This window comes from Hydractinia symbiolongicarpus, chromosome 12, assembly GCF_029227915.1.
Source record: "Hydractinia symbiolongicarpus strain clone_291-10 chromosome 12, HSymV2.1, whole genome shotgun sequence".
Lineage (NCBI taxonomy): Eukaryota > Metazoa > Cnidaria > Hydrozoa > Anthoathecata > Hydractiniidae > Hydractinia > Hydractinia symbiolongicarpus.
Genome location: NC_079886.1, coordinates 23,413,493 through 23,435,807, shown reverse-complemented (window position 1 = coordinate 23,435,807; position 22,315 = coordinate 23,413,493). Strand labels below are relative to the sequence as shown.

The 22,315-nt window shown below is 34.8% G+C and overlaps 3 protein-coding genes across 3 annotated transcripts; 1 reads left to right on the top strand and 2 right to left on the bottom strand.

Moving 5' to 3' along the window:
* LOC130621117 (zinc finger protein 91-like) lies at positions 1 to 7,842 on the top strand. Its single transcript, XM_057436422.1, has 5 exons — positions 1 to 208; positions 1,892 to 2,041; positions 2,191 to 2,326; positions 3,015 to 3,845; positions 3,979 to 7,842. The coding sequence occupies exons 1-5, from the start codon at positions 161 to 163 to the stop codon at positions 7,467 to 7,469; spliced, it is 4,656 nt and encodes a 1,551-aa protein (XP_057292405.1). The 5' UTR covers positions 1 to 160; the 3' UTR covers positions 7,470 to 7,842.
* Positions 7,843 to 8,711: 869 nt separating this feature from the next.
* On the bottom strand, positions 8,712 to 14,324 carry LOC130621118 (methylcrotonoyl-CoA carboxylase beta chain, mitochondrial-like). The gene is made up of 4 exons (XM_057436423.1): positions 14,007 to 14,324; positions 11,875 to 12,102; positions 10,550 to 10,749; positions 8,712 to 10,437 (listed from the first exon to the last, which is right to left on the bottom strand). The coding sequence occupies exons 1-4, from the start codon at positions 14,248 to 14,250 to the stop codon at positions 9,433 to 9,435; spliced, it is 1,677 nt and encodes a 558-aa protein (XP_057292406.1). The 5' UTR covers positions 14,251 to 14,324; the 3' UTR covers positions 8,712 to 9,432.
* Positions 14,325 to 15,004: 680 nt separating this feature from the next.
* Positions 15,005 to 20,644, bottom strand: LOC130621119 (ATP-dependent DNA helicase RecQ-like). Its single transcript, XM_057436424.1, has 2 exons — positions 19,850 to 20,644; positions 15,005 to 19,498 (listed from the first exon to the last, which is right to left on the bottom strand). Exons 1-2 carry the CDS (start codon positions 20,389 to 20,391, stop codon positions 18,430 to 18,432), a joined length of 1,611 nt encoding a protein of 536 aa, XP_057292407.1. The 5' UTR covers positions 20,392 to 20,644; the 3' UTR covers positions 15,005 to 18,429.
* Positions 20,645 to 22,315: the final 1,671 nt, after the last annotated feature.

Here is a 22,315-nt window from a genome sequence, read left to right as displayed (position 1 = left end):
ATCTGTGTTAAGTGAAGCGAGGAAAAGCCATTATTCTTCCTATTATATGAGTATCATAATAGTTTTCAGAAGAGACTTAAAAAAACAGATGAGAAAATGATTGTCAATGATAGAGGACGTTAAAGGATTTTAAGAAGACATTTTTTTCGTTTTACGGAAAATGTTTGGAAAAGAAATTGAAAAGATAATAAACATCAAACAGATTGAGGTATGGATTTTTTAAGATTAATTTTATTAATAATTCATGTTTTAATTTTTTCAGCGACATTATTTTTCATTTGCGTTTTGGAGAAATTAAGGCCTTGCAGCCTTTTTCTTGGGCATATTTTTTTCTGCAAAAAAAACTTTGATTTTTTTTTTTCCCGGATTTGTGTTGGATAAAGATTTTCTCGTCCACAGTTCATTTTTATCTTCATTAAAAAATTTCTGAACTGAAACGAAGGGTGTTCCGCTAAATATAGTTCTATTTTACATGATACTTAACTTTTGTTCTCCGCACAATAAAAGCCTTTTTATAATAGACTCTTTTTCTCAGTTCAATGACTGTAATAACATTATAAAGACTGTTGATCTCCTTCGCGGATACATAATTATGTTTGGTTATTTTAAAGCCTATTTCTTCTAATTATAAAACATCGGCGATGGAGTGTTTGTGATTCAAATTCATGCTTTGGAATGAATAACTAAGTGCAGTGAGGCGAGGAAATTAGATCAGGGAAGAGAAAACGGGGGTATTCGTTTGAAGTCTTTTTTCCATTTGTAAAAGATAAATTTTATAATGTTTTATACGTTGCATTGTCTTATAAAACAATACATTTTCTTCTTGCACTTTCATTCATTAAGGCGAGACCTTGAAAAAGAGAGAGAGAAAAAGAGAAAAAAAAGGAAACTTTATAAAAACATCAAAAACAGATCGGAATGTTTAGTGAAAACAACCACGGACCTTGTAGTTGTCTTACTTGCTTTTTGTTTGAGTATTTGTATTGTTTACTTTTGCGTGGTAAAAAAATGAGTTTTCTCTTAAAAAAAAATATTTTCTCAGCAAGTAATGTGAAAGTGATTTTTTTTCATCCCTTTACTGACACTTCATTTTGACTTTTTGTTTGTTCTTTGTTGAAAGAAAGTTTATCCGACTTTAGTGAATGTTTGCAAAATATTTTCTGTTTATACTAAAGAGTCATTTTTCACTCGCCACAAGTTCGGACTTGCAGTAGTTTTAGATTTCGGGGTTTGAATTTTTCCAGCTATACCATTTTTTTATCCTTATATTTAAATATTGATTTTATTTTTAATAACTTCTAAAATAATTTGTCAAAAATGATTTCTCCTTTAGGCGAAAAAAATGAACCTTGTGTATAAAAATTGACACTCAATCATAAGGCGTTCGTTGGAAAACAATGAAAATTCTTTCTTTTCTTGTGTTTTTATATAATAAGTGATTTGTCGTACCAAAGCCATTACGGAAAAACGATATTTTGTTTGAAGTGAAGCGACAATATATAATTTTTTAAAATATGAACACAATACAATCATCGCATACATTAACGTTCATGTCAACCAAACAGAGAAAATATCCACACTAATATTTTAGGATTTTTTGAAGTGGGTTTAATGAATATATGTTCCCCGGCGAATAAGTTTTATGGTTTTACAAGAAAATCTTTTAGTTATAACAGTGGTTTAAGTCTAAAATCTAGATATTTCTGTTTCTTTTTTTTGTCTCCCAGCATTCATTCCTACTTTCAAAATCAAGCAATGATAAAGTCACTTCGAGTATTACGTATAAGGCGACAATTTACGTCAAAGCATGAAATGACCTATATTTTGCTGAATACTGGTCAGTACATCTCGTTGCTGGTCAGCTAATTTTTCCCTCTATGTTTTATGTTAGAGTGGTGAAAGATTATTTGAAGTGCAATGGAAGAACACATGGGAGAGCGAAGAACATCTTCGAAGTATTGATGCACTCCTTATTGAAGATTTTTTGAAATCGCATGCAGAAAACATTAAAGTAGAGGCAAAGAAGATAGCAAAAGACGATGTATGTTCTTACAGATACTTCTTCATTATTATCTTCAACCTCGATCCCAGTTTCTTTATTAAAAAAGTGCTGAAAGGAGTTGGGAATGAGTTTGCTTTTTGTTTAATCATTGTCATTTTGTGAATTAGGTTTTGCTTTCTAATTTTCAGAATGAAGAAAAAGACGAAGTTGACGAACCTGAGTTTGAAGATTTATTTTCTTCGACAAATTCCTCCAAACAACGAAAATGTTTTAAAGGTGGTATCAACGCTGTTATCTCCAGACTGCAAAAGAACAGAAAAGATGGTAACTTATAATTTCTTCATTTTTTTATACACATTTTCTATAAGAATTTATTCATTTCAAATGTCTTTTAAAGCCTAAGTTCTAAGATGCTCTTTTCAAAACAAATTGTAATATTCTATCAAGTTGTGATACAGTTTTAAAGATGCTCTAAGTTAATCTGCTTTTTTTAAAGTGAGATTTGAAAAACTGATAACCGAAAAAAAAGCATTCACTCTATAGAAAACAACCCAGGGTTTACGTTTTTACGTGACTATTTTCTGTGGTTGTAGCGAATCCAACGTTCTTGCGTACACAATCCAAATATATGCATAGTTAAAATTTTTCAACGAGTACAGTCGCATGGTTTTTGTCAACAAGAATTTGTTTATGGATGTCTTATTGATCATACCAATATAATGTGTCAAATCTCAATGTGGAAAGAATGTTGTATGTGTCTAGAGGCTAAGAGAACTTGCTGTAAATTTTTGTAAACATGAATTACACTGGGCCTCTTTTTAATTTTAAGTAATTTTCGTAAAGCTCCAACATAATATTTTCAGCTTTAATATTTTTTTTCACTTTTAAAAATTTGTTATTAGCTATTTGTTTTTTCCTCACCAATAACGGAGAAGAACACGTCATGGGTTCATGAGATCTGTCCAATTAAAAAAAAATATCTTCATCCAACAATAGACTCTTTCTTTTACAGATTTCACCACCTTATCAACTGGCAAAACTGAACAAATAGTTCACCAGGAGAAAAACAGTCAAATTGAAACAGGAAGTGAAAAAGTTTCTGAGAAAGACGACGCTTTAACAAAACGAACGTCAAATGGTGAAAATATAACAGACACCAATCAGAACTTGTCAACATACATAGCGAAATATCCTTTGAGTCCACGAGAAGCTGTCGAAGCGAAAGATGGAATGCTACCATCTCAAGTCTCGGTGGTACCCCACCACGCCAGCATGCCCCACGTGTCGCCTAGATACGTTGCGACGGATTCTATGCAACGCCGCGCATCGTCTTCCTCACTGCAATCCCTAAAATCAAACGTGGATAACATAACGAAGTTATTCGTTGAAAATGCTGACCGGCGACCCTCCGACGGCTTCTTTATGGACACCAGTGAGCAAGAGTTGGAAAAGTTACAACCGTCAGTTGTACTGCGTTGCACGATTTGTTCTGAAGTGTTTTATGATGACACAAAATTCAAGCAGCACATGTTTATGCACGATCAAGTTAATCTACTTAAACAAGACCCGCCCAAATTATTGAAACCCGGCACCTTTAATTGCAAGTTTTGTCACCTTCTGTTTGATCATAAGGATAAGTTAAAACTACATTACAGCGAAGAACACGAGAAGGAGTTTGTTTATACGCAACCGTTCGATCAGCTGTACCAGTGCACGTTATGCGAGAAATCTTTTGTTGATTATAGTAAACTCGTTCACCACCATCAAACGCACCAACATTCGCGTAGAGAAGTGTTTATATTACCTAAAAGAACTACCAATGATGGTCCTGGTGGTGAGAAAGGTAGGAGAATAGATACAGAATAATAGAGTATAAACAAAATTAAGTTTTTTTCAAACTGTTTATTAAGTAGTCGTTAAACTTTTTCACGTCTTGTTAATCCTTTTGATTTTACAGATTTTTCTTTTTGGTTTAGCAACAACAAGCTCTTCAACTTCTTCGCACACTTCAAATGTGTCAGTGGAGAAAACACCGGGAGAGCTAATGTCTTTATCACTATTAACAATCAAACGAGAAGATGATAACGTTTTCGAGGATAAACAAGATAATCAAAATGAACCTTCGATGACGACGTTAGATTTCCAACCAGTCAACGACGCGTTATTAAAGACGGCGGCCGCAAATGAAACTAAACGCAGATATCGATGTAATTTATGTGATGAGCTCTTTGAAAGTGAGAATGACCGAGCAAAACACTCGCTCATTCATGTGAATCGGTCATCATCGCTGGATTGTCATATCTGCGGAAAGCAATTTCGTCACCGTACAAATTTGTCCACACATTTAATCGTTCACAGTGGCGTTAAACCACACCAATGTCATATTTGCTCACGTCGCTTCACACAGAAAGTAAATCTGCAACGTCATATGCATATTCATGACGGCAGTCGTCCGTTTACCTGTCGGATGTGCTGCAAATCCTTCACACAGAAAGCAAATTTACAACGCCATATTTTATCGCACACCGAGCATACGAAGGAAGAGTTATTGGCTGCATTAAATGAAATTCCGAATGAGTCCGAAGTAAACAATGCGATCAACGAGAGCTTATTGGAAGCGATGAATACCATGAGTGAACGCAAAGCTAGTGGTAGCACGTCGGAATTTCGCTGCGATATATGCGATAAAACCTTTGCACAAAAAGTGAACTTGCAGAAGCATCTAATGATACATACTGGCTCGAGGCCATTTCAGTGTTACGTCTGCGGAAAAGCGTTTCGACAAAAAGCTTCGTTACAAAAGCATTATTCAGTGCATACGAACGGTTCAACTAATTTCATTTGTCAAACGTGTAACCGGTTATTCGTCTCGAGGACCAATCTTCAAAGACACATGCTCGTTCATGCTGCACCGTCTTCTAACCAATGCTACTTGTGCGAACAAAAGTTCTCCACCACAGATAATCTTGAAAGACATTTCAGCGAACACATCGAAGAAGCCACACCCAATATTTCCCTACCGCAAAAGTATTTCGAGCAATCAACACCAGGCCAAACATTCCGCTGTGCGACATGTGACATTGTGTTCGACTCGCCCATCATATTTAGCCAACATTTGCAATGCCATCAAAGAGGTTTCTCGACAGATACAACACCAAGTGATCTTACCGACATCACTAAAGCTTACGAAGAAAATCAAGCATGTCCACTACAATGCAATGCTTGCGGAGTAATCTTCATGTCAGTGGCTAAACTTGAAAGTCACATGGCCACACATGCTGAGACTTCAACTGGCAGTCTTGCAAAGCATACGATTGGTGTAATGATTAATACTTCTCCTACTACACCACTTGTAACGTCTCGTTACTCAACCAATGCATCACCCAAAGCTACGACGCAAAGTGCATCTTCATTAGGTACTGCTGACCTTCCAGAAGCTAACGTTGAGAAGAAATCAGATTGTCCAGACACGAAAAGTCCTGTTACGCGCACATCACGTTGTCCAGTATGTAAGGGACTGTTTCCTTCGAAAGCCGCCATGAGAGAACACTACTCAGTTGCGCATTTGGAGCCTTTAAGACTTAGCTCAGAATCTTCTTCAACCAGAGAAAGCTACGACGGATTGAACAATGAAAGGATGCCGAAGCCTTCATTATCAAACGAGGATGTGCAAGAAGATGATGCGATGGGTGAGGACACACTATCTGAGAGTGAAGAGTTACTAATCAAAGAAAACGAAGAGTTCATTAAGGACAACATTTTAGGAGGTGCTGAAGAGTATGAGAGTAAAGGACGATACGAACGCGGTAATTATAGTTGTAAAATATGCAACCGTGTGCTGACTTACAAGTACAGCTTAGAAAAACATATGCTCTTACATACTGGAAGCTTCCCTTACAAATGCACTCTCTGCTCAAAACGATTTAACCACAAGGCTAACCTTGATAAGCATTTGGTCGTGCACAGTGGAGAGAAGCCGTATTCGTGCCACATCTGTCAACGCCCTTTTAGTCAAAAGTCTAATTTGCAAAGACATCAGCTCACCCATACACAAAATCGAGATTTTATATGTGACGTTTGTGGAAAGCGTTTTAACCACATGGCTTCCCTGAAGACGCATTCTTTGATACATACAGGTGCTAAGCCATTTTCTTGTTCCATCTGCTCAAAGCGTTTCAATCAAAAGGGAAATTTGAAGCGACATATACAGACACATCGAACTGGGAAACGTAATAAGGTGAATGGCTTAGAAGTGAAAGAAGAGGATATAGAAGACGCTGAACGGTTGATTAAAGAGGAAGAATATTACGAGGAGATGTGTGTCAATGAAGAGATAAAACAAGAACCTGAGCAAGTTGATGAAAGAACTTCTGTGGGGGAGAGTAGCCCTCCGGCAAGAAAGTCGCAACGAATGAGAATCAAGAAGAATATGGATGATTACGAGTTTTCAGAAGAAGATGAACCTCTCCCAACGATGATTGGTAGTGCAGAAGAATTTTCGCACAACACGTCAAATCACACCAGTTCATCCTTATATGAAGAAGATGACACTGGTGAGTCCATTTTAACTGTGGTGCCTTCCGACGCCTTGGTGAGCACTATAAATACCTTTGACGATGAAGGGAACAATGAAACAAAAGACAATGAGAAAGAAACTTTTCACTGCGAGTCTTGTTCGAAGCTCTTCATCTCTATGGCAAGCTTGGAAGCACACAAGCGCACAGCTCATAGTTTGATCGTGTGCGATATATGTGGAAAACAATTTTCACAGAAAGCTAACCTGCTTAAACACAAACTGATTCATTTAAACAAAAAACCTTTCCAATGTAGGGTGTGTCACAAAGCCTTTCGACAGAAAGCCAACCTGCAACGTCACGAGTTGATACATAACAAAGATCGGAAAACAGTCAACTGTGCACATTGCAACAAAACTTTTCGCTGCACATGGAGCCTAAAGCAACATATGAAAAGCCACACAACTTCGGCTGAGAATCCATTCGGCTGCTCCATCTGTGGAGAAACGTTTAAAGAAAAGGAAGAACTCTTGAAACATTTTGACGTTCATCGTAATCAAATCTTCGCTTGTACTATGTGTGACGAGAAATTTTATCAAAAAGAAGATTTACTGTTGCATAATATGGAAGTTCACGACGAGTTGCCGGCAGACGTAATAAAAGAAATACGAGAGAACTCGACAGGGGTTGAAAAAACTAAAACTAAAGCTTCAACAAATTTGAAAAGTTTGAAACCTGATGTAAATGAAGTTGTATTTCCGTGCAGGCTGTGTGACCAGACCTTTTCAGAGAAAGTCGAACTTTTGATGCATATGGATACGCATGGTAATATACCGAAGGGAATGATGCAAGCGATACATGACAGCCCTGGAGAAAAAATATCTTCGGATAAAAACAACAATAATAATAACAGTAATAATAATAACGAACTAATCGATGAAGTGAATAAATAAATTAGTTTATCTTAATTTTATAGCTACATTTTATAAAATTTATTCGTTTTGCACCAGTTTTATTTGAAAATTTTTTTAAATTTTTTTCTACGATTTATAAAATTGGAGTTGGCACAAGTTCACCCGATTTTCTACTACAAATTTTTAACTTTGCTCTCCATTTTAAGGTGAAGCGTTTTTTACATTTTTTTGCTAAGTGTGTTCTACAAATCTTTATAAGCGTTTAGGAAAAATTATGATTTTTTTTTTAAATTTGTGTTAATGTCTCGCATCATTAAATTATTTTACTAATTCACTAAAGTTATACAAACGTGACCAAGTTTTTTTAGTGTCCAGCCATTTTCGGAACGCATCCGGAACTTCTGTAAGCCAAACCTGTGTTATTAATTACAAACTAAGGACCGTAATCCCCGTCGCAGTAATTTTAGTCGTTAGCTCGTAAAAAATTCCACTGGTTACATATTCAGTCGTTACGTTTGACAGTTGTAGATAATTCGGCCGGCATCTTTGACATAAAGAATCAGTTCAGCTAAGCGGTTAAACGAGGTCCGGGTATTTATAAAAGAGACTAGTCGTTGCCCGCATAAAAATCCACGGGTTTACTGGTCCCCACATTTTTGTCTGTTTTGTCCATATATCCTGGGTATCGATTCTAAAGGGTTGCGCCGCAACACGCCGCCATCAACAAGGCAAAATGCCCTGGGAACGAGGTTGGCTGCAGCATTATTTCGGATCCCGGCAGAACCCATTTTTACCGGCTTTATTTTCTATCTAAAGGAGATTGAAATCTATCTAATATTTTTATAAGTGTCCACGTGTTTTCTTTTAAAAAGTTTGACAGCGGGTCAATGAGTCTAATGAAAAATTTTGTTTGAATGAATTACTTTTTTGAAAAAGTATGCATCCAATTTTTGTACTGCTTAATAATCTCTGACGTTAAAATATGTTGTGAGTTGCACTCTCAAAAGTTTTGCAATAACCCTTAGAATACGCACTAGTTTTTAAGAAGAGACTTTTTGGGCGAAGAATAATTAATTTTTAAAAATTTCAGTTGCAATTGGTAAAAACGTAAATGGTTCATGTTCAGTAACCTTGGCTAGCCCAATTCATAAAACATGGGAAGCACTTTTCATACTAATATAGTTCACGAGCGTTATGAGGGGCTGCTTTTGCCTGATTTTCGACCTAGATCTACGTGTTCTGCCGTCTAAGTGTTAATTTCGAAAAAAAAATCCAAATTGATCAGTTTAAAACAACTACCACTGATTAAATCTTAATATTCTCAAGATTCGTTAAAACAAACATATGACAATCTTTTCACTCTTTTGAAACGAAATTTATAAAAAAAAGTTACTTGTATTGGCGGTTTTACGGAGACTTGTTCCAGAATACTATATTTTACATAAAAAAATATGTATTTATATATCTTCAGTACCTTTTCTCTTGATGCTCTTTTCGAATATTTGAACAAAATTGGAGTCAAGAATGACCACCAACCAGATCCGCCTCCATGACATAACATATTTGACATTGATCGTGCACAAACTGTTCCCTGAATTTCCAGAAATTTCCAGACGTTTCTGAATTAGTTAACGGTATGTGAATGTCATAACTTTTTCCTGATACATCTGACCTGGTAGACACCATGCAGTACAATATATTACAAAAAATACACATGCCTATTATTACATTTCACGGATACTTAATTTCGCGAAAATGGCGAGAAGTCGCAATAATAAAATTGCAATATAGCAAAAAAATAATATTATATTTACACATCAGTTTAGTAAAAAAGGATAATAATAATGCAGAGTTATTTTTTAAAATCTCGAATAAAAAGTCTCCTATGTTTTTAGAACTGTTGTTAAAGCCATCATTTAACCAAAATAAAACAGACAGCCCATTTTTCCAGATTTAGATACGTTACGAACCCCGGCCCGAACGAACCCCGTTAACTCTAGCGTTACATGCGTAACACATTTCGTTGTGAAGATTTATCAACATTTTTGTACATTAGGCACGCGTTTAACGACAACGATAAGTATTCTCGAGTTTTTTCAGGAAGAATAACACCATCATCCCATATTCTACCTGATCCGTAATAACATGAAACGCTATTATCTATTTGATCCCGCTCGCCGTAAAATGTATTATTTTCTTTCATATTTTCTGTATGGTCTAAAGATATTTTGGCGGTTGGCCACAAATACAAAAACCTCGGGCCCATACTCCTTCCACACATGATGTAATTTCCCACGCCAAAACTGTCGCCCAATACGATAGTGATTTTTGGTACTTTTGACGTGGCGACAGCCGACATAAATTCGGACTGATATTTTATAAGGTCTGGATTTTTACCTTCATCATTATCTTTGGAAATGTCTTGTAAAAATACTATTGGAATTCCACGTTCGTTGCAAATTGATACAAAATTGGATCCTTTCAAACAAGCTTGTGGTGTAAACACACCATTATTTGCCACAACGCCAACTAAGATACCATTTACATGAGCAAAACCTGTTAAAAGTTCTACACCATACGTGGGTTTGTACTCATGAAATCTACTACCGTCAACAACACGTGATAATATCGATCGAATATACAACCGTTCATTCGAATCACGTGCGATGGAAAGTACATCAAGATCATGTTGGTCATAAAAAGGTTCCTCCACCGCAAACGTCTTTTCATTTAGATGCGTTTCGACATTCAACGTCGACATAACATCTTTTAACATTTCAAGAGCTTCAACTTCATCGCTAGCTTTATAGTCGGCGCATCCGCTGACGTCACAATGCACTGTAGCCCCACCAAGATCTTGATCTGATATTTGCTGACCTATAGCTGCGTACACCAACGGAGGGCCAGCTAGAAAGATGGTTCCAATTTTATCTACCATAACAACTTCGTTTGCCATTGTAGGAATATATGCCGCACCAGCAGTACATGATCCAGCGACGAGGCAAATCTGAAAAGGTGTGTAAAATTGCAAAAATATATAAAAATAAGGAAATTTGCTCTGAAGGTTTGGCTTTGACAATAAATAAAATAAAAAACAACTGAGAAGAAGTACAAATCACCTGTGGTATTCCTTCCGAGTTCATGATGGCTTCATTATAGAACACTCGTCCGCCGTGTTCTTTGCCAGGAAAAACTTCAGATTGTAAAGGAAGAAAGCCACCCCCTGAATCGATTAAATAAACGCATGGCAAGTTATTCTGCATGGCTATCTCTTGCATGCGAAGTTGTTTTTTTACACCAATAGGATAGATTGTACCCCCTGAAAAATAGAATGGAATTGTTGAAAAAGCTTACGCGAGATTAACAGTTAATTTTAAGAACTAAATGTGTTATTTTCGTAATGTGGTTTCAGGGTATGGTGAAAACCCATGCTTTCGTCACGAAACATTTTCACAAGAGGAAAGGGTAAAGAGTTCGCAAACAAAACAAAAATTTTATTTCTTGAAAATAAGAAGTCGCAAATGCTCAAGTGTTTTCAGTGTGAAATATATATTCTAGTATAAATCACACTACCGAACTGGCATTAATTACACCGTGTTGACCTATCACACTACCATACTACCAGAGTTGTTTTATCTATCTATTTCGCAGTCTGTAAAGAATAACCTAAATAATTCTTTATGTTAAATTCTATTTTGTATGAGTCAATCATTTTCTTCTACTCATGTCTTCACCGTGAAAAATATATCTAAATTTTAGATTCATGTCCTTGGAGATTAACAAAGTTATATCCACATAATACGTAAACAATTCCTATGGTCTCATTTAAATTTTATAGCAATTTTAGCCAATAAGTAAAAAAGCTATATGGTTAACCTTATCCTACAAAATATTAATGAAAGTACTTCCGTCTTATAAAGGCTGAAAAATGCACTCGGAACAGGAAAGATGTGTAGGAACTAGTAAAGCATTTTATGGCATGAAGAAAAAAATTCAAGAATTAAAGGGCTGTTCATATGGAGGCGGGCTGGCTCGGTTGACGCTGCTATTAAGAAACACATGAAAAAATAAAAATGTGTTCATATGATAACCGAGCCAGCCCGCCAAGGCGAGATGAAATTAACAATAGATTTTAAAAATTCTCATCAATTATTTAAAGTTCGAAATATATTCTTATGTCTTCATTGTTTATGAATCTTTTGTGAAATGTAAACAACTTTTCCATCCCGGCTGGCCGAGATGTAAAAAACTTTATATGAACACGAGATGAAAATCACCCCGGCTAGCCGAGCCAGCCCGCCTCCATATGAACAGCCCCTAAGTTTTAATATTCTATAAGCTGATTCAATACTTGCTCGTGATTGCGTCTTTTTGGAGCTATTTTGGTATATAAAAATTCCACAAAAAAAATTCTTTAAAAACTAAGTAATTAAAAACGTCAAACCTTTAACAGTTGCATCGTTGGCTCCTATAATACAAAGTTGTCCACTGATCTTTGCAATTGCGCAGATATTTCCTGCGGCACAGATATCACCATAATCCAAACCAATTCCAGCAAACGGACAAAGCTCAAGCATAGGATAGTCAGGATCTATCAGTCTCTGAATTCTATCTCGTGGGAGGAGTTTCTTGTTTCTCTTTGTGTGTCTTATGATTGCTGATTCTCCACCACCTATATTAAACAAAAGGTATCTTAAGAATTTTAAAAAAAAATGTGAGGTTTTACAACGTAAAATAAAAAAAAGCTGATGTAGTGTTTAAGCTGCAAACTTGCAAATTTTATAATTAGATACTCAAAAATCTCTGTGTTTAACATTACTTTGAGATAATACAAATACAATTGCATGGAATTCATTACAATACAATGGTGTAAGTCAAACCATTAGAATACAATGGTGTAAGCCTTTGATATATCCACACACACACATCAAGTTATTTCTTAAAAGTATTTTATTATGATTGGCATATGTGAGTGGCTTGTAAAGCGCTGACTGTGGCGTGACCATAGAATTGTTGAAAATGCATTTTCTGGTAGAAAAAAAAACATTAAACAATGTTATTCTCTGTCAGTGTCAGAATAAAAATGCTCTAATGTATTTATGAATACACATCCGTCAAAACTGCACAAAATTTCTAATAATAAGGAAGAACGGATCAGCAAACCACATTGTCGAAAGACCTTAAACCATACAGTTGTGTTGTGCTGTAAGTGGAGACAGAAATTAGAGATATCACTCAAAAGTTTATTTTTGTTTTGGCATTCGTTTCTCCTAATAAGGAAATTTTCAGGAGAAAATTTCCAGAGAGTGACATGAAACATAGGACATTCCCGGCAGCTCTTAAGCTGTACGTCTCATTTGTACACAAAGTACAGAATTCACATTTTTTTAAAAAAACAGAAGCATTTGGCTGATCTATTGTTCCTTAAAATTTTGATTTGATTCAAATTCAAATGTTTTTTAATTTTACTTATTTCAGCTTTGACACCGTTTATTAAACAATGTGGAAAATAATTTCACATTTTAGGAACTTCATTTTAAACCAATCAGGTTTTCCTTAAACTTTCTTCATTTATTATTTTTGACTTTTTCAACTTGAAATGTTTTGTTGGCAAAGAGCTGGGGTCAATAAAAATGAGTGAAACAAAAAATAAATAAAAACACTGACTATAAAAATGTTATCCTAATTTTTGTGGTTATATCAGTTGCAGATTGATAATTTTAAAAAAACGTAAAGCATTAATGTGTTTCTTATCACTGGAGTGGCCCCACCCCACTCCTACTACCTACTTTTACAAGAGATTGTAATAGTCTGATGGCGTTATAAAATGCAAAGTAGGTAGATATAATAACTCATTATCTAAGGGTGCTAATGATCTTAATACATGAAAAAATATTGCAACATTAAACATATAATTTATTTATTCTTTAAAACTTGAGTGACCCTGCCTATGTTCCTACTGCAAGCGGTTACACTGGAATTGTGTGATGGCGATACAGAACATGTATCTCCACTTGGCCAAGGTAGTATATATATAACTATTAGTCATTTTGTAACTCATTGTTTATTTAATCTCACATTTGAAAAAATACATCTGCTCAACCCTTGGCAAACGCCCGTTGTTCACTGGTATTTTTACAAAGTTGTTTTCAGGGATGGCCTATAGTCAAACCATGCAGAGTTGCCAGATTGTTCCTAGAGCTGTTTGATTATAGAATCACATTATTAGGACGGTATATATGTGCTACATGTGAGACAAGGGGGAAGTGTTGCAGCTGTGAATGATAAATTAGGCTTTGGAAATAATTCCAGTTGAGACGTAAATAACACAATTAGGACGTTTTAGCTTATTCATTTTTTGTGTGACATTGTGCAAACACCTGTCCTGTCCACCAGCATTTTTCAAAGTCTATATACATGGGCTATAAAGCCATAAAGTTATGTATATAGTGAGCAGAGTTGCCAGATCGTCACTATAGAGACGTTTGTTTAGATAATGATAGACTACAAAATTTTGGCTATTTGGGGGGCTGGCCATTTAAACAAAGGTCTTAATTATCAAATACATTGAATTACCTGCCAAAACAAAATCCAGCTTCTTCAAGTATTCTACTTGATTCTGTTGTGCTTTTTCTTTACAGGAGTTTCTTTCTTCATTGGAAAATCTTAAATTGCCATCAAGTACTTTAAATCTACGCACTGAATTTCTGGAGGCCAACGTACTTGCATGTGTAATTTTAATATTCAACACTCGTACATGCTGGTAACACCTAGATTTATCTTTCAATGATAATTCTAAAACTTTCCTCAGATACATCATTTTAGCAGATTTGGTTTATTGATGTTTTGAATTTGCATTGGCGACTTTGCTGAACTTTGGACTTACTCTCGCTTACTTTTTACGGCGCAATATAAATACGCCTTCCTCTTCTCAAATTAGCGCCGTTCTAGGGCGCTTGGCGTTGCATCCCGGAGAGAAAGGTCTCGTAAAGGAATTCAAAAATAACAGTGGATAAAAGGAATTGAATCTCGTGATATATATACATAAAAGCCGTTTTAAATTTGGTCGTTTTTTCGCGACTACTAGAAAGGCTCAAAATTTCCTTATAATTTGCAAGTTGTCTTACGGAGAAGCAACCTCGTTCCCAGGGCTTTTTGTCTCTCATCGGCGCTGCGCTTATTGATAGGTCTGACGAAAAAGGCCCTGGAGGAGGCTGGTTTTATTCCGAGCCGTGATTGGTCGAGAATTTCACCTAATTATGCGAAAGATAAAACGTCACTCGGTCCGTGAAATATTCACGCTGAAACTAACTGTAAACAATAAAGATGGCCGACACTGTGCATACATGTTTTGTATCAGAAAAAAATATTTGAAAAATACATTTTGGCAAGAAACTTTTATGGCTTCAATTAGTTTTAACTAGTTAACTCTCAGTCCAGATGTGCTTGTATGTAACTACATGCTACTTATGCTCAAATTAATATTAGCAACTGACCAAGAGATTGTCTAGAGCTAGCTAGTTATAAAACAAGAAGTGTAGACATATATATAGTTACAGATAGATAGCTACTAGTTATTTATTATTATTATTACTACTGAACATCAGAATACAAAGTAAGCGCAGTTAGCTACATCAACGCAAAAACAGATAAAGGATTGGATGTATTTTCCATGCTAATTACACAGATTTTACATATTGCAAGAATTCTGTTAACTCTTAAAATGGTAAGGGATTATATATAAGATAAAAACACAAAGCACATTTATATATATACATCTATATTGCTAAATATAAAAATTTTCTTTTTTTATTCAAGGTATAGAAGAATGGCTAAGCCAGCTACTCCTAAGAAGATTTACTTTCGTAACACTTCCAATGATGGAAATTTCTGCAGGTTATGTGCCAAATTAAAACAAAAATCTTTGTTTATAAAAATATTCAGCAATATTGGAAAAAACAAAAACATTGAGAACAAAATAAGTCTAACATGTGGGTTAAGAACAACAGAACTGGATGCTCTTCCAACTGTTATATGTCAGTCTTGTGTCACCTTTGTCGAGAAAATGTCAGACTTTCGGAAAAATGTTCAACTGAATCAAATTCAGTTACGACAAAACGTGTCTGTCAAACGTGGCATATTGTCTCCGCATAACGAGAAAAATCAAACTATTGAAAGTGAGAAAAAGAACGAAAAAGGAAAATCTAGAAAGCAACTTAACTTTGCTGAAAACAAGGAGTTAACTGAAGTTCCTACCACACAACTGCAACCACGCAATATTGTTTCTCCCGAAGACAATATACCAGCAATGCAAAAATTAAAACTGGAAACAGCGCTTAAATCCAATAATAATATGGTAGTAGCAAATACAATCATTAACCACTGTCCAACTATATCTACATATTTGAAAAATAATTATATTAATAATTTGAAAAGTTCCTGTAAAAAACTTGCCACAAGAAAAAAACCATCAATTTTACACAAAAAAGGGTATGAAGAGATGCAAAATTTTAATATTGAAAAACTGTGGGCTGAGATCAAAGAAAATCATCCATTACTTGTTGATGTTCTTAGTGCTGTGTGTGGGCAAAAGGATATTGTACTTGAAACTAAAAACAAATTTTGTTTCATATATTCCATACTGATGCAAATGCGGTGGCATGAACTTAGTTTATATCAGAGAGTCAACACTGTTTTGATCATTGAGGGTGGATGCAGCAAAAAGGTAATATATAAGTCAGTAGATGTAAGATGTAAATAATGGGAAATGCTCTTGAGATTTTAACTCCGACTAATAGAAAAAGTTTCTGTTCTTATTTTGCTTTTTATAGAAAGGTGAAAATTTATCCAAAAAATTCTAAATGTATATATATATATTAAAACTTTTCATTAAAACATGTTTTTGGATATAAGTAAACATAACGAACAACTAAATTAAGCTATGTTGGGTACTTATATTCTAGTTACAAGAAAGATTCAACAAACTAGGAGTATGCCTGTCACACAAGATGAAAGGAAATCTGTTAAACTTGATTGGAAGCCACTATATGGAAAAGGCGATTGATTTAGTGAAAAACAACACAACACTCAGAGGAAGCGGCGATAACTGGGATCTGAAAGTACTAGTGGAGACAAGAAAGGGTGTTGACAACAAAGATTACCATCTTTTTGCAACAAATCTAATCGCAAACAGAATTCGTTTTGACCATCTTCCAAACAACCAGCCAATTGGAGATATTCGATATATGGACAGGAAGAAATTTGCTGTCAATATGGCAGAATGGGAATGTTACAGACAGACAACAAAGGTTCTGATTGGAAGAATTCTGGTTGAGTTTTTCCCAAAATTTAAATTTTTAAAAAAAGTAATCCCAGATCATATTGACAACAGATTTAGTGACAAAATGTCCCAAAAGTCAACAATAATTTCAATGCCGATCATTGATGCAAATGAAGCAAGGTATGCAGATTGTGTCGAGATCCTGCGAACATATGAGAAATGGATTGCAGAGATATACCAAAAGGCTGGTAAACTGACTGACATGCCAATTATCGACAATACACCATTACCTGAAAACACAGCTGAGCCAGGTCAATCATATTCTCATACTGTGTTTACCAACGAAGATCCAATGAAGGACATGAAAATAATGTTTAGTGGTGATCAGCTGACACGAGTCCGTTTCGCTGGTGCGAAATCCCTATTAGCTGGGAATCACACACCAACAGACCGGTTGGAGCATTGTTCCCCTTTCAAAGCTGCAATGTGGCACTGTAAGGCATCTTTACTTCAATATTCATTTGCTCTGCTTTACTCAGCAAACTCTGTCAACCAGATAGGAACACTGAAGTATTTCAGGGAGAAAATGAATAGAAGGAATTCAACCCCAGGTAAAGTGTTAGACTCATACGAAGGTAGTGAAGATCTGTTTTTAAGTGTTGGTAGAGCATATGTTGTTGTAGCAGCAATGTCTTTTTTGGAGATGGATACATTGGAAGATGAACCAAAAAGACATCCCTTTCCTAAAAATTTGGTGCATGCTAGCAAAGAGGTAAAAAAAGAATATTTTAACACTTTACTGGATAATTTTGTCGATCAATTTGTTCTCCAAAAATCAATTGAAGATGGTGATCAAGTGAAAAATTACGGTCTGTGTATCATTTTCTTAACAGTCCTCATCCTTCAGATGAAAGATACAGCTAAAGAAGGAGATGGTGACAGAAACCTCATCAATCAAAAGCTTTTGTTGTCAATATTTCGATCACTTGGTGCATACAGTAAATATGCGATAGAGATGTTTGTAAGCATTGCACAAGTAGAATGCTTGTTGACACCTAGATTGTCTGAGGAGTTCAAATGGGGATACTTTTCAAATTGGAGAGGTGGAGCAGGGCAAAACATTGAAGATGATCTATCACAAGAAATCAGTAATCGTTTAGGAAAACACATCGTGCAAAGAATGGGAGCAAATAAAACAATAAAATCCATTAGCAAAGTGTGCAAGGCTGTGAGCGGTGTAAAAGAAATCAAAGAAAATTATGATCAAAACCTAAATATTCATGATACATCGGTCCAACACTCTAAACGAGAGTCCATATCTGATGAAAAGGAGATGACAAACGACCTGCTTAATCTTCGCCCATTTAGCCACATTGTTGGAAGAGCTCATCAAAGTTTTCCTGATATTAAACGTTCCCCACTACGTTACTTGAATATTGTAGAACATCAAAAATGGTTAGAAAAACATAAATTACAGCTATATGTTCCCTAGGATTTTATAAAGTAAGAATCTGTTATATCAAGGTGAGTTCCATAAACGTATATATATTATTTATGCTAACATTGACTGCTGATAATTCAAACCTCCAGAAAAAGTAGAACTTTTTTAAATTCTGTCTACTGAGTGCTTTTAATCTTACAAGTTTGTTTTATCAGAAGTGAATATTATATACTATATATTTTAAAGTTTGTTTATATATATTTATATATATACCTAAATTATTTATGCTTTGGGGCATACTTATTTATTTTATCGTATATGGTGGTAGCATATTGATCATCCCAAACATCATATTCAAATAACAGATCATTTTTAGATCTTATAAATGGAAGTTTACTCAATAGTGTTTGAACCAAATTTTTATTGATAGATGGAAGTTCATAAGTTTGATCAAGGGTAGTCAATAGCGAAAGTCTCCAAGTTTCAATAATTTCTTTCAGCTCAGTTTGTAAGCATTTAAAAGCATCTTCTGATACTAAATCACGGCAAGGTAATGTTGTTTCTTTTATCAGCAAATTAGACTTTGTACAATTTGAGCAACAATTATCTTGTTCATATTTTTTAAAACCAAAGAAATTTAGAATAAATTTCCTTAAGCACAGATCTGTTTTGCAGAAGCACTTCATGCTATCGTCAACATTATTTTTATTAACAGCAATATCTGCATTATTGTAATACAATGTTGCAGTTGAGTTTTGCCCACACCTTCCAGCTCTACCAATTTCTTGCATGTAAGATTCAATATTGGCTGGAGGCGTTATGTGGATAACTTCAGTAACCTTTGGTGCATTAACACCCATCCCGAGTGCTGTGGTTGCAAACACAACTCTAATAGACGAATCTTGTTTTGTAATTTCATCTAAGATTTCTTTCTTCATTCTAGATGTTTGAGGAGCATGAAATTGACAAAATAGTTTTGTGTTATTTGGAGTTACTGTTTGCTGAAATAACGAATAAGCATAGCCACAATATTTTAGCTTCATGTAAATGATTGTCATGGGATAATCATCCCGTAATTTATTTAACTCTTTAGCAATGGGAACTAAAATATCGTCATAGCTTCTTAAGCCAAAGTTGTTTCCGCGTCTTGGCAATTTCTTTAAAAATATATTTTTTCTATTTGGATTTGCAACAACAACCTTACAATAAGGACTGAAACATAGTTTCTCTTTTAAAATGTTTATTTTGCTTGGGGGTGCAGTTGCTGTCAAAGCAATCATGGGTGTGCTTGGAAAAAGAGCTTTCAGTGTGCATAATTTTCCAAAATCTTCACGAAATTCAGCACCCCTAAAACATATAAATGGAGTGTTTTTTTTTAAATTTTGTATAGCTAATATATTAGCAATTTATTATATTATGTACCAACAGATATATATTATCAACTTGTCAAAAGATATGTTAGTTTATATTAGTTTCATTATATATTTTCATATATATATTACATATAGCTATATATATATAACAGATTTTTATACTGTATATATTCAGTTTTGTTAAATATTTCATATGATATGTGCTATATACATACCTACAGTACTTCATTATTATTTTATAAAATGAATTTTAAAAACCACCAAAGTTTTTTTATAATTTTATAATCTATATTCTTGAATAGCCAGCTAGAGCTAGTTTACTTACCACATTTCAACACAATGCGCTTCATCAACCACGCAAGCTACCACATTTTGTTGATAAATTTTGCTCTTTAAAATTGAACGCCCTTGATCAGATAAAAAGGATTCTGGATGGGCAAATAAAATCTTAATATCTCCGTTTTTAATACCACAATCAATTGTAATATTTGTACCATCATGGTCGTCCTCCACTGCATCATTACTTCCAAACAAGCTCTCATCTGCCTCAAACTTCCTCTGTTCCAAGTTCAATACAGCAGCAGAAAAACCAATCCCATTCAAGTATTTCACCTGATCATTTATAATGGAAGTTAAAGGGCTGATGACCAAAACAATATTCTTTTCATTTTTAACTGGGAAGAGATCAGCAAGTAAATGAAAAATAATTGATTTTCCAAATCCAGTAGGCAGAACTGCCACCACATCATTCCCCTTTAACAAAGCTTCCAAACATATGACTTGCTTTGGTTTCAGGCAAAACTGAAAAATGTAATTATTTAATGCGAAAGATATTCGCTTTAAAATATCAATATACGTTAGAGCCATCACGACCTAAAGCCTTCAAGGTCCAGTCTTCACTAAAAAGTTCTATTTCCATTGATCACGATAAAATCCAGACCCTAATAATTAAATTGAAACTCGCTTACCAAAGACTAGGAAGTATAAAATTCCTGATAAACGAGACACGAGTGCATTAATTAAAAATCTGCGAAAATCAAAGATTTTTGACCAGCCTCCACCAGGGCCATGTTCGTCTCGCCGTCCGATATTCAAAAAGAGACAACTTGTCCTGGGATCGAGGTTGACGGAGAAGGAGAAATGTTAAATTAAAATATTTAGTCCAATTTTTAAATGCCCTTTTTTACTTGTGTCTTACTATGGAGCAAGTTGGGTGTTCTCTTTTACTATGTTTAATATATCATATTGGGGATTAAGTTGATCCTAAGTTTTTATTTTGTCAGTCTTGTTTTTTCCTGTAGCTACTCAACAGAGACATCCCCATGTTGGTTTATTAATTTGCAACCTACAAAAACAACTTTTAAAAAGAATAATATAAGAATGAATGAAAGAAAAATGGTGTTAGAATGTTTGGCTAATTTTGGATACTTTGGAAAATTAAGAAAATATAATAAAAAAATTGGTCAGTCTGTAAGTCCAAATGTTTCTTTTCGCAAAAAGTGGGTAAAAATATGTATGAGGTTCGATACAGGGTCTGTTTTTTGTCTTCTTGTGGCTTTTACTGTCGTTCTATGACTTGCATGGTGTTCAGTTAAGTAAAGCACCACAAGTTAATGGCACGAAAACATTGGAATACAAAATTAAATATGGCGTATTTATTTACACATCTGTTTACAACAACAAAATTTAGTACTTCTACTATTTTCTAACTTTGTTATTAATCGTGGATCGTTTTAAAAAGCCTTGGTAGTTTAACCACATAGCCAACGGACAGCTAGGGAAAGACTGTTCCGTAAATTCTCAACCTCGTCCCCAGGGTCTTGTGGCCCCTGAGCCGTTATTACGGAGTGGCCAACAATTTTCGCCGCTATCAACTTATCAACAAGGCAAAATGCCCTGGGAACGAGGTTGGTAAATTCTATGCACCTTCATCTTTAAATATATAACTTTAAAATTCGTGCAACTCTAACAAATGAGTTAAATATATAAGTTTACGAAACATCAGCCAATTTCTGCGTCAAAACGAAATTAGTTGTACGTGTGGAAGATAAATATTCAAATTCATTTTCAGCATCTTCTGTTAATGTATCATCACTACAGGAACTATTTCGCGATACAGCCTTCTTCATAAGTTTCATACACCTTCTTAACGCTGCAGGACTCGACTTTGCTGAGTGACTTCCTTCTAACGCTGGATGATCTTTCCTTTGTGGACAATCATGTGACAGTGTACGTCTTAACTTTGTAAAACCCATCACGCAGTTCTTCTCCTGCTCATTTATGATGTTACTGATTCTACTTATGCGCTACCATCCTTTTTTATAACTGTGTCATACGCTACGTAATAAAAAGCTTCCTTCCTTCACAATGCAAACATTCTTGATATTCCGTTGGCAAGTCCATCTGTGCGTGATGTCATTGATGAAATTAATCAATATTATGAAGATTTTGCAAAACATATCCTGTCGATTGTTGTTATGGATATTTCTTTTTATCTTTTCTATACAATATTTTGCTTTTACACAATAATCGTAGCTGTGGTTACGGATGACATTTGTTGTTCTTATCAAACCGTTAAATTTCAGACCATTTAACAGTGGTCTTCAATCTTAACTTTAAAATGGTCAAACCATAGTCACGAAAACGCAGTTCGTCTATTTAAAATATATATCAAGCATATACCATCATATTGTATTATATTATTAGGAGTGAATCTAGTAATACGCATGTCTGGTAATATGCATGTGTGGTAATGTGTATGGCTAACTAGCCTGAGTTGTATGTTATAGAT

Bases quoted from the DNA above. Each gene is read 5' to 3' on its own strand.
- LOC130621117 (XM_057436422.1), top strand. From the start codon at position 161: ATGTTTGGAAAAGAAATTGAAAAGATAATAAACATCAAACAGATTGAG. The intron at 209-1,891 runs GTATGGATTTTT...GTTTTATGTTAG, and splicing joins TAAACATCAAACAGATTGAG to AGTGGTGAAAGATTATTTGA. The intron at 2,042-2,190 runs GTATGTTCTTAC...TCTAATTTTCAG, and splicing joins AGAAGATAGCAAAAGACGAT to AATGAAGAAAAAGACGAAGT.
- LOC130621118 (XM_057436423.1), bottom strand. From the start codon at position 14,250: ATGATGTATCTGAGGAAAGTTTTAGAATTATCATTGAAAGATAAATCT. The intron at 12,103-14,006 runs GTAATTCAATGT...TGTTTAATATAG, and splicing joins GCTGGATTTTGTTTTGGCAG to GTGGTGGAGAATCAGCAATC. The intron at 10,750-11,874 runs GTTTGACGTTTT...TCTATTTTTCAG, and splicing joins CAACGATGCAACTGTTAAAG to GGGGTACAATCTATCCTATT.
- LOC130621119 (XM_057436424.1), bottom strand. From the start codon at position 20,391: ATGGCTCTAACGTATATTGATATTTTAAAGCGAATATCTTTCGCATTA. The intron at 19,499-19,849 runs GTAAGTAAACTA...TATATGTTTTAG, and splicing joins GCGCATTGTGTTGAAATGTG to GGGTGCTGAATTTCGTGAAG.